General features: G+C 27.6%; 1 protein-coding gene and 1 pseudogene across 4 annotated transcripts; one reads left to right on the top strand and one right to left on the bottom strand.

Annotated features, from left to right (window-relative positions):
• The first annotated feature begins 62 nt into the window (after nt 1–62).
• Tpr2 (Tetratricopeptide repeat protein 2) lies at nt 63–3419 on the top strand. Of its 4 annotated transcripts, none has more exons than XM_069130185.1 (11): nt 63–207; nt 328–386; nt 685–776; nt 851–975; nt 1053–1241; nt 1322–1440; nt 1509–1827; nt 1898–2063; nt 2139–2285; nt 2358–2510; nt 2599–3419. In XM_069130185.1, exons 2-11 carry the CDS (start codon nt 370–372, stop codon nt 2685–2687), a joined length of 1416 nt encoding a protein of 471 aa, XP_068986286.1. In that variant the 5' UTR covers nt 63–207; nt 328–369; the 3' UTR covers nt 2688–3419. The 4 variants fall into 4 exon arrangements, with proteins under 4 accessions (XP_068986286.1, XP_068986285.1, XP_068986288.1 ...); XM_069130184.1 differs by having other exon boundaries at nt 88–238; XM_069130187.1 differs by having other exon boundaries at nt 131–207; nt 666–776.
• Nucleotides 3420–3816: 397 nt separating this feature from the next.
• Nucleotides 3817–5775, bottom strand: LOC138188383 (uncharacterized; annotated as a pseudogene).
• Nucleotides 5776–17609: the final 11834 nt, after the last annotated feature.

Below are 17609 nucleotides of genomic sequence, written 5' to 3'. Positions count from 1 at the left end.
TTAGGACAAAAATTTGATTAGTTATTGCACTAATGATTAGTATTAAATAATAATTAATTTAAAATTAATTTGGATTTTTAAACCATTTTGGATGCGTTTTGGAACGTGTATATACTAATTTCCTGGGATCATTATTACAAATGCGGCTCTTCTGTTGGTAGTTTTAAAGGGAGTAGGACTGTTGCACGAAGGGAATAAACCGATTGGGTTAGTACGTATATATTTTTGTTACAAAGATGTAAGTTTCATAATAATATAAAATTACTATGTATAAATATAGGAATATCATATAATATCTCATGAAATATTACGCTTACTATTTTTCAGTCTTCTAGGAATATACACAAGTATATTTCAAAACATTCGACAATGTCTACTATTAAAGAGTAAGTAAAGACCGAGAATATATAATGTCGCGCTTCGTTTAATTTATTAAATGTTACTTTTTTAATAAACAGAAATGATATATACCGTGGACTGATCGATCTTTTTCTTTATATATCGTTCAACATTCTTAAACATTCTTTCTATCTCATAATAATCGTTTTAATTTTATATTGACCCTATGTTTTTAATATTTTTTATGGGGTTACATAATTGACTTCGTAAAAGATGATATGGCTTTAGTTTATATGATTATGATTATGGTTTATCAAATTATTCAGTGCAATATTAAATACATAGATGTTCCAAACATGCAAAAATGCAAACTGCCAAAGAACTTTATGGTGGAAAACAATACAAGGAAGCATTAAAAGAATACAGTGAACTTATTGGTAAGTATTTGTTCAATTAAAAATTTGTTATGATGTTACAACCTTATGGATCAATAAAACGAATATCCTTTTAGAATTATATCCAAATACACCACTACTTTATACAAACAGAGCTGCATGTTACATGATGCTTAACAAATATCCTCCTGCCTTGAAAGATGCAAAGAAATGTATTGAATTGGATCCAAAAGTATACAAAGTACGTTAGACATAAAGATACATAAAAATACATTTAAAGAAATGAACATTCTTTTAATTCAATTCATTTATGTTTAGGCTTATGTAAGAATTATAAAATGTTGTCTGATTTTGGGTGACATAGTTCAAGCTGAGACTACTTTATCCAAGTTATTAGAGATTGATCCAGAGAATATAGGCATTACCACAGAGAAAAAAGACTTAGAATATGTGAAAAAATTTCTTAAGGATGCAGATGCTGCATATAATGCTAAAGATTATCGTAAGGTTTGTAACTAAACTAAGGTTTCTAAATGAACATGTACTTAGTAATATAGATAATAGTGTTTAACATATAATACTTGTAGGTTGTATATTGTATGGATCGTTGTTGTGATGTGAGTAATCGTTGCACAAGATTTAAATTAACTAAAGCAGAATGTTTGGTATTCTTGGGGAGGTATCAAGAAGCACAGGAAATAGCAAAGTAATTGCTTTTTTCATGAACCTAAAGTAATCAAAATTATTTTATATTCAATATCAATGATATTTCAGTGATATCTTACATCTTGATAAGCAAAATGCAGATGCTATATATGTTCGTGCTATGTGCCTATATTTCCAAGATAATATTGACAGAGCATTAGCACACTTCCAACAAGTACTTAGATTGGCTCCAGACCATGCTAAAGCATTAGAAATATATAAGCGAGCTAAGAATTTGAAAAAAAAAAAGGAAGAAGGAAATGCTGCTTATGAAATGGAACAATATTTGAAAGCATATCAATTATATACAGAAGCTTTGACTATAGATCCTCAAAATATAGTTACAAATGCAAAACTCCATTTTAATAAAGCAACGGTTGCAGCAAAGGTATTATATTTTCATATTTTATTAAAATCGATTTTATAAAAATTACTAATATTTTCACATAACCCTATAGTTAAATCGATTAAATGAATCGGTAACAGAATGTACGGAAGCACTGAAACTCGATGGAAAGTATCTTAAAGCACTCTTGAGAAGAGCAGCTTCCTATATGGAGCTCGAAAAATATGAAAAAGCTGTTCGTGATCTCGAAAAAGCGTATAAAATGGATAAAAGTTCAGGTAAAGAAGATACACATTTTACTTACAATAATAAACACTTTTATAATAACATATTAATTTATTAAATATTGACAGATAACAAACGATTGTTAATGGAAGCTAAGTTGGCGTTAAAAAAATCAAAGAGGAAAGATTACTACAAGATTTTAGGTATTGATAAGAACGCATCTACTGATGATATCAAAAAAGCATATAGGAAACGAGCGATGGTACATCATCCTGGTGAGCTTGAAAATGCGTTTCTATTCAGTTTATTTTAATTATGTTAATCTATCTTTACGTTATTGTGTACAGACCGACACCCTAACGCAACGGAAGGAGAAAAGAAAGAACAAGAAAAGAAGTTTAAGGAAGTTGGAGAAGCCTATGGTATTCTATCTGATCCTAAGAAACGGTCGCGTTATGATAGTGGACACGACATTAATGATGCTGAAGGTGGATTCCAAGGTTCGCACAATCTCTAAATTTATGCTGGTATAAGATTTTATAGATATTTCAGTATATGTGGTATAATAATTAACTTTTTTCCTTAAAGATATCGATCCAAATGTAGTGTTTCAAACATTCTTTCAACAAGATGGATATCAATTTCGTACAGACGGTTATACTTTCCACTTTGGTTAACAGCATATGTTTTCTTCTACTGTCTTAATGTTTCAAAAGATCATTTCATTCTAGAGATGAATATATTGGATTTGTTTATCTTCCATTCGTAGCACATCCCATATTATCAGGTAGCATAAATAATATATATAAAACTTATTAGAGAGATATAGTTTTATATATTTATTTAAATAACTGTAAATATGTCTTATATGGTATTCTGATATATATGTAGAGTTTTTTGCAGTAAGTGTGAATGTATATTGAAAATCATATTAGTGATCTTCAATAGATATGTTTCTAACAAAGTATATACTTGTATTGATATACGTACTTATGAAAATTACGTTATAAGTTATTTTCCCTTACTCTATTCAGTGATGTTAAAAAGTATGCTAAATGTCACAGCAATTAATCAATTTCCTCAAGTTACTTTATATATTGTACAATGTTTAAATTATCTTTGGAATGATAAATGATCTTATACACGTCTTTCTATAGAAATATATATTACATTGAATATCGTTATATTAAGCAATAAATTCTTGAAAAAGCATACGATTTTCATTTATAGTTACTGAAGCATAGAGTTAAGGAAATAACTGAATAAAATAAGAAAAATTATATTAAACATGAGCACTGCTTTGGGATTTAAAAAACAAGAAAATATGTTAAATATCTTATTTATTCCTTGACCAAAAAATAACATTGTTCATACAGTATAATCGTTAAAATAAAAAATCTTGCTCCCTATTTCATTGCTTTATTTATGTAAATACAAATTTTATTTTAAAAAACATTAGTCATTTAAAATAAATTATCCAGTAATGACTACTTTTTTCTCCGATGGTAATAAGATTTCGGACGCAACTAGTTCTTCAGTTATATCTATTATTTTTATTTCATTTTTGCATGCATCTAATGTTAATATCTAACGTGGTTCATTATATTCTTTAAGTACGTATATAAGGCACGCCATAAGGCACAGCTTAAAAATACAAAAAGATACAAAATTCCGGAAGTTACATAAATCTGAGTTGGTTGAATCAAATAGCTCAAACTTAACGCACACAATTAAAACACATTTATCTAAAACTCACATAAAAATATGCAATAGCACCTATGTAGTTATACTTTTAACAAATACACGTGTATATCGAATATTTTATTAAAAATTGAAAGTTTACAGTTATTAAACAATTTTTATAACATTTATAATGCAAATTTTCAATCATCGCTATATAACATAGCACATTTTCATCTTAAATATTTTTGCAGCTTTGTATCTTTTATGTTAATATTATTGAGCATGAAAGTACTATTTAAAAATATACTATGTTAGGTTTTTGAAGTACTTCGATTTTAGTTTAAGTAACTGATTCATAATAAATAAGTAATAAATTAAGAAACTTTCCTCCTCCTGTTATTGTACAGTTTATATACTATAGCACTTCGTACTTTGTAAATCGAATATGGTGTTTGCAATCTTACACATACAGCATAAGTACTTACACATTCAAGCAATACTATGCTTAATGATATATACATATATACAAATAATCTACTAAAATCCTGAATTAATTTTGTGCTATAATAGAATATCATATTGAGATTATTTATTTGATTCGTTGTAGGATGCCCTACCCGCCAATTCAAGTAAGTAACGATCAGGATGATCTTTCCAATCTTTAGCAGTTAGTTTAACGGTCCTCTGCTTTTCTGCTTCCTTCACTTGCCACTTTTTAATTTCCAATTGACGTTCCCTGTAAAATATTTCAAATTAATTTTTTTTTATTGTAATCTATTCATCTTTATATAAGAGAAAAAACAAAAAAAAAAAGATACCTTAATTTCATATCTCCACAACCCCAAACTTCTAAGCTAGCAATCGGATAAGGTGCACCTGCTATACTGACTGAATGGAATGATTCATCTATACTAATATACGGCGAGCGTAATCCATGAGGATAACCTCTGATACCAGTATTCAAGTATAATACTTTAGCTCCTTTTTCAATAACCCTATATGAAGGAAATAATTCAATGCCCATCGAATCTTCGTCGCCCCAATACAAATGACTTTCACGCCATTCTATCGCTGAACATATGCAGTATGTAGGACGCGAAGTATCTCCATCTGGATTAACAATCCGTATGAATAAAAGAGTGGGTCCTCTGTACCCTAATACATGGTAAAGAAATCGATTAGCTCCTGTTCCATGTTCTGAGCTATTGTACAATAATGTCCAGTGTCTAGGACACACATTGCCCATTCTTTTAGCTATGAGTGCATGAGTAACATCTTTTGGTGAATCATCTGTCTAAACATATATTTATCTTATTATTTTACAATTCAGTGAAGTATATATCAAATTTCAAATGAAAATATACCTGAAGATAACATTCGGGTAGTGTGCTTGATAATAACCACACGTAGCTCATAGGTAACAAAACTTGTGGAAAACATAAAGAATCTGGTTGCTCCAATATAGGTGTTGGTATCTCCAAACGTGGTTGTGGTTGTTCTTTGGATAAAAGAGCTTTACCATTTATGTAAGCAGTTGTTAGTACATGTATTATATATCGATGAGGGCCATATATTAGACGTGGACAATGTTGCCAGATCCAGTTGCTCACATAACTCACAGACAAAGTATGTTTACCATGAAACTGTAATACACATTCTATAGTTTTAGTTTCGTATAGGTTTTGGGTAATAATGCTAATAAATATTAAATTTACTAACACACGATGATACAGCTGAATCAATTATTTAACCTTTATAAATACAGGGAGAGGTTCCGCTACTATCCATAGCAATATTATAAGAAATGTTCAATAAAGCCTTCAATCCATCAGGATTTATGCTTCCATCTCCTTTTATATCAGAATACATCTTCACATAATTCTGTAATACAGTTTGATCACTCATTACAGAGAGGAACTTCTCTGCTTGTTGTTTGAAAGAATTGGCACTCAAGTGCGTAGTATTAACATTGGCAGCATGATGGAGATAATTGAATAATTTTTCACCTAATTCTGGATAATTGGGGAAGAGATAGCGTTGAAATATAGATATTGTTATCCCATTTATACGTTCCTGTTCGTGACGTTATACTACATAACGTAATACGTTATAACGTTATACTACATAACGTAATATGTTATAACGTTCTACCATACAACGTATTACGTTATAACGTTATACCATATAACGGTATACTATATAACGTAGTACGTTACAACGTTATACCATATAACGTTATACTATATAACGTAATACGTTGTGACGTTATACTAAATAATGCATTACGTTATAACGTTTTGCCATACAACGTTATACTATATAACGTAATAAGTTACAACGTTATACCATATAACGTATTACGTTATAACGTTATACCACACAACGTTATAACGTTATACCATATAACATTATACTACATAACGTAATACGTTATAACGTTATACCATATAACGTATTACGTTATATTGTATAATGTTATAGCAAATAACGTTATGTAGCATAACGTTATATAGTATAACGTTATAACGTATTACGTTATGTAGTATAACGTTATATGTTATAACGTTATATGGTATAACGTTATAACGTAATACTTTATATGGTATAACGTAATAACATATTACGTTATGTAGTATAACGTTATAACGTATTACGTTATATAGTATAACGTGATATGGTATAACGTTATAAAGTAATACCTTATATGGTATATCGTCATGACATAATACGTTATATGGTATAACGTTGTAACGTATTACGTTATGTAGTATAACGTTGTATGGTATAACGTTATAAAGTAATGCATTATTTGGTATAACGTCACAACGTATTACGTTATATAGTATAACGTTATGTGGTATAACGTTATAACGTATTACGTTATATAGTATAACATTATATGGTATAACGTTATAACGTAATACGTTATATACTATAACGTTGTGTGGTATAACGTTATAACGTAATACGTTATATGGTATAACGTTGTAACTTATTACGTTATATAGTATAACGTTGTATGGCAAAACGTTATAACGTAATGCATTATTTGGTATAACGTCACAACGTATTACGTTATATAGTATAACGTTATATGGTATAAGGTAATAACGTATTACGTTATGTAGTATAACATTATGTGGTATAACGTTATAACGTATTACGTTATATAGTATAACGTTACAACGTATTACGTTATTTAGTACAACGTTATGTGGTATAACGTTATAACGTATTACGTTATATAATATAACGTTGTATGGTATAACGTTATAACGTAATACGTTATATGGTATAACGTTATAACGTAATACGTTATATGGTATAACGTTATAACGTATTACGTTATATAGAATAACGTTATGTGGTATAACGATATAACGTATTTCGTTATATAGTATAACGTTGTATGGTATAACGTTATAACGTAATACATTATATGGTATAACGTTATAACGTAATACGTTATATGGTCTAACGTTATAACGAATTACGTTATATAGTATAACGTTGTATGGTATAACGTTATAACGTAATACATTATATGGTATAACGTTATAACGTAATACGTTATATGGTATAACGTTATAACGTATTACGTTATATAGAATAACGTTATGTGGTATAACGTTATTACGTAATACGTTATATGGTATATCGTTATAACGTATTTCGTAATATAGTATAACGTTGTGTGGTATAACGTTATAACGTAATGCGTTATATGGTATAACGTTATAACGTATTACGTTATATAGTATAACGTTATATGGTATAACGTTATAACGTAATACGTTATATGATATATCTTTATAACGTATTTCGTAATATAATATAACGTTGTGTGGTATAACGTTATAACGTAATACGTTATATGGTATAACGTTATAACGTATTACGTTATATAGTATAACGTTATGTGGTATAACGTTATAACGTATTACGTTATATAGTATAACGTTATAACTTAATACGTTATATGGTATAACGTTATGTGGTATAACGTTATAACGTAATACGTTACATGGTATAACGTTATAACGTATTACGTTATATAGTATAACGTTATGTGGTATAACGTTATGTGGTATAACGTTATAACGTATTACGTTATATAGCATAACGTTGTATGGTATAACGTTACAACGTAATACGTTATGTGGTATAATGTTATAGCGTATAACGTTATGTAGTATAACGTTATATGGTATAACGTTATAACGTATTACGTTATGAAGTATAACGTTATATGGTATAACGTTATAACTTAATACATTATATGGTATAACGTTATATGGTATAACGTTACAACGTATTACGTTATATAGTATAACGTTATATGGTATAACGTTATAACGTAATACGTTATATGGTATAACGTTATAACGTAATACGTTATATGGTATAACGTTATAACGTATTATGTTATATATAGTATAACGTTATGTGGTATAACGTTATAACGTATTACGTTATATATTATAACGTTATGTGGTATAACGTTATAACGTGTTACGTTATATGGTATAACGCTACAACGTATTACGTTATATAGTATAACGCTACAACGTATTACGTTATATAGTATAACGTTATATGGTATAACGTTACAACGTAATACGTTATATGGTATAACGTTATAACGTAATACGTTATATGGTATAACGTTATAACGTATTACGTTATATAGTTTAGCGTTATATGGTATAACGTTATAACGTAATACGTTATATGGTATAACGTTATAACGTATTTCGTTATATAGTATAACGTTGTATGGCATAACCTTATAACGTAATACGTTATATGGTATAACGTTATAACTTAATACATTATATGGTATAACGTTATAACGTATTTCATAATATAGAATAACGTTGTATGGTATAACGTTATAACGTAATACGTTATATGGTATAACGTTATAACGTATTACGTTATATAGTATAACGTTATGTGGTATAACGTTATAACGTATTACGATATATAGTATAACGTTGTATGGTATAACGTTATAACGTAATACGTTATATGGTATAATGTTATAACATAATACGTTATATGGTATAACGTTATAACGTAATACGTTATATGTTATAACGATATAACGTAATACGTTATATGGTATAACGTTATAACGTAATGCGTTATATGGTATAACGTTATAACGTAATACGTTATATGGTACAACGTTATAACGTAATACGTTATATGGTATAACGTTATAACGTAATACGTTATATGGTATAACGTTATAACGTAATACGTTATATGGTATAACGTTATAACGTATTTCATAATATAGAATAACGTTGTATGGTATAACGTTATAACGTAATACGTTATATGGTATAACGTTATAACGTATTTCATAATATAGAATAACGTTGTATGGTATAACGTTATAACGTAATACGTTATATGGTATAACGTTATAACGTATTACGTTATATAGTATAACGTTATGTGGTATAACGTTATAACGTATTACGATATATAGTATAACGTTGTATAGTATAACGTTATAACTTAATACGTTATATGGTATAACGTTATGTGGTATAACGTTATAACGTAATACGTTACATGGTATAACGTTATAACGTATTACGTTATATAGTATAACGTTATGTGGTATAACGTTATAACGTATTACGTTATATAGCATAACGTTGTATGGTATAACGTTACAACGTAATACGTTATATGGTATAATGTTATAGCGTATAACGTTATGTAGTATAACGTTATATGGTATAACGTTATAACGTATTACGTTATGTAGTATAACGTTATATGGTATAACGTTATAACTTAATACATTATATGGTATAACGTTATAACTTAATACATTATATGGTATAACGTTATATGGTATAAGGTTACAACGTATTACGTTATATAGTATAACGTTATAACTTAATACGTTATATAGTATAACGTTATATGGTATAACGTTATAACGTAATACGTTATATGGTATAACGTTATAACGTAATACGTTATATGGTATAACGTTATAACGTATTACGTTATATAGTATAACGTTATGTGGTATAACGTTATAACGTATTACGTTATATATTATAACGTTATGCGGTATAACGTTATAACGTGTTACGTTACAAGGTATAACGCTACAACGTATTACGTTATATAGTATAACGCTACAACGTATTACGTTATATAGTATAACGTTATATGGTATAACGTTACAACGTAATACGTTATATGGTATAACGTTGTAACGTAATACGTTATATGGTATAACGTTATAACGTAATACGTTATATGGTATAACGTTATAACGTATTACGTTATATAGTTTAGCGTTATATGGTATAACGTTATAACGTAATACGTTATATGGTATAACGTTATAACTTATTTCGTTATATAGTATAACGTTGTATGGCATAACCTTATAACGTAATACGTTATATGGTATAACGTTATACCTTAATACATTATATGGTATATCGTTATAACGTATTTCATAATATAGAATAACGTTGTATGGTATAACGTTATAACGTAATACGTTATATGGTATAACGTTATAACGTATTACGTTATATAGTATAACGTTATGTGGTATAACGTTATAACGTATTACGATATATAGTATAACGTTGTATGGTATAACGTCATAACGTAATACGTTATATGGTATAAAGTTATATGGTATAGCCTTATAACGTAATACGTTATATGGTATAAAGTTATAATGTATTACGTTATATGGTATAACGTTACAACGTATTTCGTTATACAGTATAACGTTATATGGTTTAACGTTATAAAGTAATACGTTATATAGTATAACGCTACAACGTATTACGTTATATGGTATAACGTTATATGGTATAACGTTACAACGTAATACGTTATATGGTATAACGTTATAACGTAATACGTAATATGGTATAACGTTATAACGTAATACGTTATATGGTATAACGTTATAACGTAATACGTTATATGGTATATCGTTATAACGTATTACGTTATGTAGTTTAGCGTTATATGGTATAACGTTATAACGTAATACGTTATATGGTATAACGTTATAACTTATTTCGTTATATAGTATAACCTTGTATGGCATAACCTTATAACGTAATACGTTATATGGTATAACGTTATACCTTAATACATTATATGGTATATCGTTATAACGTATTTCATAATATAGAATAACGTTGTATGGTATAACGTTATAACGTAATACGTTATATGGTATAACGTTATAACGTATTACGTTATATAGTATAACGTTATGTGGTATAACGTTATAACGTATTACGATATATAGTATAACGTTGTATGGTATAACGTCATAACGTAATACGTTATATGGTATAACGTTATAACATAATACGTTATATGGTATAACGTTATAACGTAATACGTTATATGGTATAACGTTATAACGTAATACGTTATATGGTATAATGTTATAACGTAATACGTTATGTGGTATAACGTTATAACGTAATACGTTATATGGAATAACGTTATAACGTAATACGTTATATGGTATAACGTTATAAAATAATACGTTATATAGCATAACGTTATTTGGTATAACGTTATAACGTATTACGTTATATAGTATATCGATATATGGTATAGCGTTATAACGTTATACGTTATATGGTATAACGTTATAACGTATTACGTTATATGATATAACGCTACAACGTATTACGTAATATAGTCTAACGTTATATGGAATAACGTTATAACGTAATACGTTATATGGTATAACGTTATAACGTAATACGTTATATGGTATAACGTTATAACGTATTACGTTATATAGTATAACGTTATGTGGTATAACGTTATAACGTAATACGTTATATAGTATAACGTTATGTGGTATAACGTTATAACGTATTAAGTTATATAGTATAACGTTATATGGTATAGCCTTATAACGTAATGCGTTATATGGTATAACGTTATAACGTAATACGTTATATGGTATAACGTTATAAAGTATTACGTTATATAGCATAACGTTATGTGGTATAACGTTATAACGTATTACGTTATATAGTATAACGATATATGGTATAGCGTTATAACGTAATACGTTATATGGTAAGACGTTATAACGTAATACGTTATATGGTATAACGTTATAACGTTATACGTTATATGGTATTACGTTATAACGTATTACTTTATATAATATAACGTTATGTGGTATAACGTTATAACGTAATACGTAAAATGGTATAACGTTATAACGTAATACGTTATATGGTATAACGTTATAACGTAATACGTTATATGGTATAACGTTATAACGTATTTCATAATATAGAATAACGTTGTATGGTATAACGATATAACGTAATACGTTATACGGTATAACGTTATAACGTATTACGTTATATAGTATAACGTTATGTGGTATAACGTTATAACGTATTTCATAATATAGAATAACGTTGTATGGTATAACGATATAACGTAATACGTTATATGGTATAACGTTATAACGTAATACGTTATATGGTATAACGTTATAACGTAATAGGTTATATGGTATAAAGTTATAACGTAATACGTTATATGGTATAACGTTATAACGTAATACGTTATATGGTATAACGTTATAGCGTATTACGTTATATGATATAACACTACAACGTATTAAGTAATATAGTCTAACGCTATATGGAATAACATTATAACGTAATACGTTATATGGTATAACGTTATAACGTAATACGTTATATGGTATAACGTTACCATATGTATATGTTATACCATATAGTTATAACGTATTACGTTATATAGTATAACGTTATGTGGTATAACGTTATAACGTAATACGTTATATGGTATAACGTTATAACGTATTACGTTATATAGTATAACGTTATGTGGTATAACGTTATAACGTATTACGTTATATAGTATAACGTTGTATGGTATAGCCTTATAACGTAATACGTTATGTGGTATAACGTTATAACGTATTACGTTATATAGTATAACGTTATATGGTATAACGTTATAACGTAATACGTTATATGGTATAACGTTATAACGTATTTCGTTATATAGTATAACGTTATATGGTATAACGTTATAACGTAATACGTTATATAGTATAACGCTACAACGTATTACGTTATATAGAATAACGCTATATGGTATAACGTTACAACGTAATACGTTATATGGTATAACGTTATAACGTAATACGTTATATGGTATAACGTTATAACGTAACACGTTATATGGTATAACGTTATAACGTAATACGTTATATGGTATAACGTTATAACGTAGTACGTTATATGGTATAACGTTATAACGTATTACGTTATATGATATAACGCTACCACGTATTACGTAATATAGTCTAACGTTATATGGTATAACGTTATAACGTAATACGTTATATGTTATAACGTTATAACGTAATACGTTATATGGTATAACGTTATAACGTAATACGTTATATGGTATAACGTTATAAAATATTACGTTATATAGTATAACGTTATGTGGTATAACGTTATAACGTAATACGTAATATGGTATAACGTTATAAAGTATTACGTTATATAGTATAACGTTATATGGTATAACGCTATAACGTAATACGTTATATGGTATAACGTTATAACGTAATACGTTATATGGTATAACGTTATAACGTAATACGTTATATGGTATAACGTTATAACGTATTACGTTATATGATATAACGCTACCACGTATTACGTAATTTAGTCTAACGTTTTATGTTATAACGTTATAACGTAATACGTTATATGGTATAACGTTATAACGTAATACGTTATATGGTATAACGTTCTAAAATATTACGTTATATAGTATAACGTTATATGGTATAACGTTATAACGTAATACGTTATATGGTATAACGTTATAACGTAGTACGTTATATGGTATAACGTTATAACGTATTACGTTATATGATATAACGCTACCACGTATTACGTAATATAGTCTAACGTTATATGTTATAACGTTATAACGTAATACGTTATATGGTATAACGTTATAACGTATTACGTTATATAGTATGACGTTATGTGGTATAACGTTATAACGTATTACGTTATATAGTATAACGTTGTATGGTATAGCCTTATAACGTAATACGTTATATGGTATAACGTTATAACGTAATACGTTATATGGTATAACGTTATAACGTAATACGTTATATGGTATAACGTTATAAAATATTACGTTATATAGTATAACGTTATGTGGTATAACGTTATAACGTAATACGTTAAATGGTATAACGTTATAACGTATTACGTTAAATGATATAACGTTACAACGTATTACGTTATATAGTATAACGTTATGTGGTATAACGTTATAACGTAATACGTTATATGGTATAACGTTATAACGTATTACGTTATATAGTATAACGTTATGTGGTATAACGTTATAACGTATTACGTTATATAGTATAACGTTGTATGGTATAGCCTTATAACGTAATACGTTATAACGTTATACCACATAATGTTATACTACATAACGTAATACGCTATTACCTTATACCATATAACGTTATACTATATAACGTAATATGTTATAACGTTATACCATACAACGTATTACGTTATAACGTTATACCATATAACGGTATACTATATAACGTAGTACGTTACAACGTTATACCATATAACGTTATACTATATAACGTAATACGTTGTGACGTTATACTAAATAATGCATTACGTTATAACGTTTTGCCATACAACGTTATACTATATAACGTAATAAGTTACAACGTTATACCATATAACGTATTACGTTATAACGTTATACCACACAACGTTATAACGTTATACCATATAACATTATACTACATAACGTAATACGTTATAACGTCATACCATATAACGTATTACGTTATATTGTATAATGTTATAGCAAATAACGTTATGTAGCATAATGATATATAGTATAACGTTATAACGTATTACGTTATGTAGTATAACGTTATATGTTATAACGTTATATGGTATAACGTTATAACGTAATACTTTATATGGTATAACGTAATAACATATTACGTTATGTAGTATAACGTTATAACGTATTACGTTATATAGTATAACGTGATATGGTATAACGTTATAAAGTAATACCTTATATGGTATATCGTCATGACATAATACGTTATATGGTATAACGTTGTAACGTATTACGTTATGTAGTATAACGTTGTATGGTATAACGTTATAAAGTAATGCATTATTTGGTATCACGTCACAACGTATTACGTTATATAGTATAACGTTATGTGGTATAACGTTATAACGTATTACGTTATATAGTATAACATTATATGGTATAACGTTATAACGTAATACGTTATATACTATAACGTTGTGTGGTATAACGTTATAACGTAATACGTAATATGGTATAACGTTATAACGTAATACGTTATATGGTATAACGTTATAACGTAATACGTTATATGGTATATCGTTATAACGTATTACGTTATGTAGTTTAGCGTTATATGGTATAACGTTATAACGTAATACGTTATATGGTATAACGTTATAACTTATTTCGTTATATAGTATATCCTTGTATGGCATAACCTTATAACGTAATACGTTATATGGTATAACGTTATACCTTAATACATTATATGGTATATCGTTATAACGTATTTCATAATATAGAATAACGTTGTATGGTATAACGTTATAACGTAATACGTTATATGGTATAACGTTATAACGTATTACGTTATATAGTATAACGTTATGTGGTATAACGTTATAACGTATTACGATATATAGTATAACGTTGTATGGTATAACGTCATAACGTAATACGTTATATGGTATAACGTTATAACATAATACTTTATATGGTATAACGTTATAACGTAATACGTTATATGGTATAACGTTATAACGTAATACGTTATATGGTATAATGTTATAACGTAATACGTTATATGGTATAACGTTATAACGTAATACGTTATATGGAATAACGTTATAACGTAATACGTTATATGGTATAACGTTATAAAATAATACGTTATATAGCATAACGTTATGTGGTATAACGTTATAACGTATTACGTTATATAGTATATCGATATATGGTATAGCGTTATAACGTAATACGTTATATGGTATAACGTTATAACGTATTACGTTATATGATATAACGCTACAACGTATTACGTAATATAGTCTAACGTTATATGGAATAACGTTATAACGTAATACGTTATATGGTATAACGTTATAACGTAATACGTTATATGGTATAACGTTATAACGTAATACGTTATATGGTATAACGCTACAACGTATTACGTAATATAGTCTAACGTTATATGGAATAACGTTATAACGTAATACGTTATATGGTATAACGTTATAACGTAATACGTTATATGGTATAACGTTATAACGTTGTACGTTATATGGTATAACGTTATAACGTATTACGTTATATGATATAACGCTACCACGTATTACGTAATATAGTCTAACGTTATATGTTATAACGTTATAACGTAGTACGTTATATGGTATAACGTTATTACGTATTACGTTATATAGTATAACGTTATGTGGTATAACGTTATAACGTATTACGTTATATAGTATAACGTTGTATGGTATAGCCTTATAACGTAATACGTTATATGGTATAACGTTATAAAATATTACGTTATATAGTATAACGTTATGTGGTATAACGTTATAACGTAATACGTTAAATGGTATAACGTTATAACGTATTACGTTAAATGATATAACGTTACAACGTATTACGTTATATAGTATAACGTTATGTGGTATAACGTTATAACGTAATACGTTATATGGTATAACGTTATAACGTATTACGTTATATAGTATAACGTTATGTGGTATAACGTTATAACGTATTACGTTATATAGTATAACGTTGTATGGTATAGAATTATAACGTAATACGTTATATGGTATAACGTTATAACGTATTACGTTATATGGTATAACGTTACAACGTATTTCGTTATATAGTATAACGTTATATGGTATAACGTTATAACGTAATACGTTATATGGTATAACGTTATAACGTATTTCGTTATATAGTATAACGTTATATGGTATAACGTTATAACGTAATACGTTATATAGTATAACGCTACAACGTATTACGTTATATAGAATAACGCTATATGGTATAACGTTACAACGTAATACGTTATATGGTATAACGTTATAACGTAATACGTAATATGGCATAACGTTATAAAGTATTACGTTATATAGTATAACGTTATATGGTATAACGTTATAACGTAATACGTTATATGGTATAACGTTATAACGTAATACGTTATATGGTATAACGTTATAACGTAATACGTTATATGGTATAACGTTATAACGTAATACGTTATATGGTATAACGTTATAACGTATTACGTTATATGATGTAACGCTACCACGTATTACGTAATATAGTCTAACGTTATATGGAATAACGTTATAACATAATACGTTATATGGTATAACGTTATAACGTAATACGTTATATGGTATAACGTTATAACGTATTACGTTATAGAGTTTAGCGTTATATGGTATAACGTTATAACGTAATACGTTATATGGTATAACGTTATAACGTAATACGTTATATGGTCTAACGTTATAACGAATTACGTTATATTGTATAACCTTATATGGTATAACGTTATAACGTATTACGTTATATAGAATAACGTTATGTGGTATAACGATATAACGTATTTCGTTATATAGTATAACGTTGTATGGTATAACGTTATAACGTAATACATTATGTGGTATAACGTTATAACGTATTACGTTATATGGTATAACGTTATAACGTATTACGTT

This window comes from Bombus flavifrons, chromosome 16 (assembly GCF_040668555.2).
Source record: "Bombus flavifrons isolate JBK064 chromosome 16, iyBomFlav1_principal, whole genome shotgun sequence".
Taxonomy (NCBI): domain Eukaryota; kingdom Metazoa; phylum Arthropoda; class Insecta; order Hymenoptera; family Apidae; genus Bombus; species Bombus flavifrons.
This window is presented reverse-complemented; position numbering and strand designations above follow the sequence as displayed.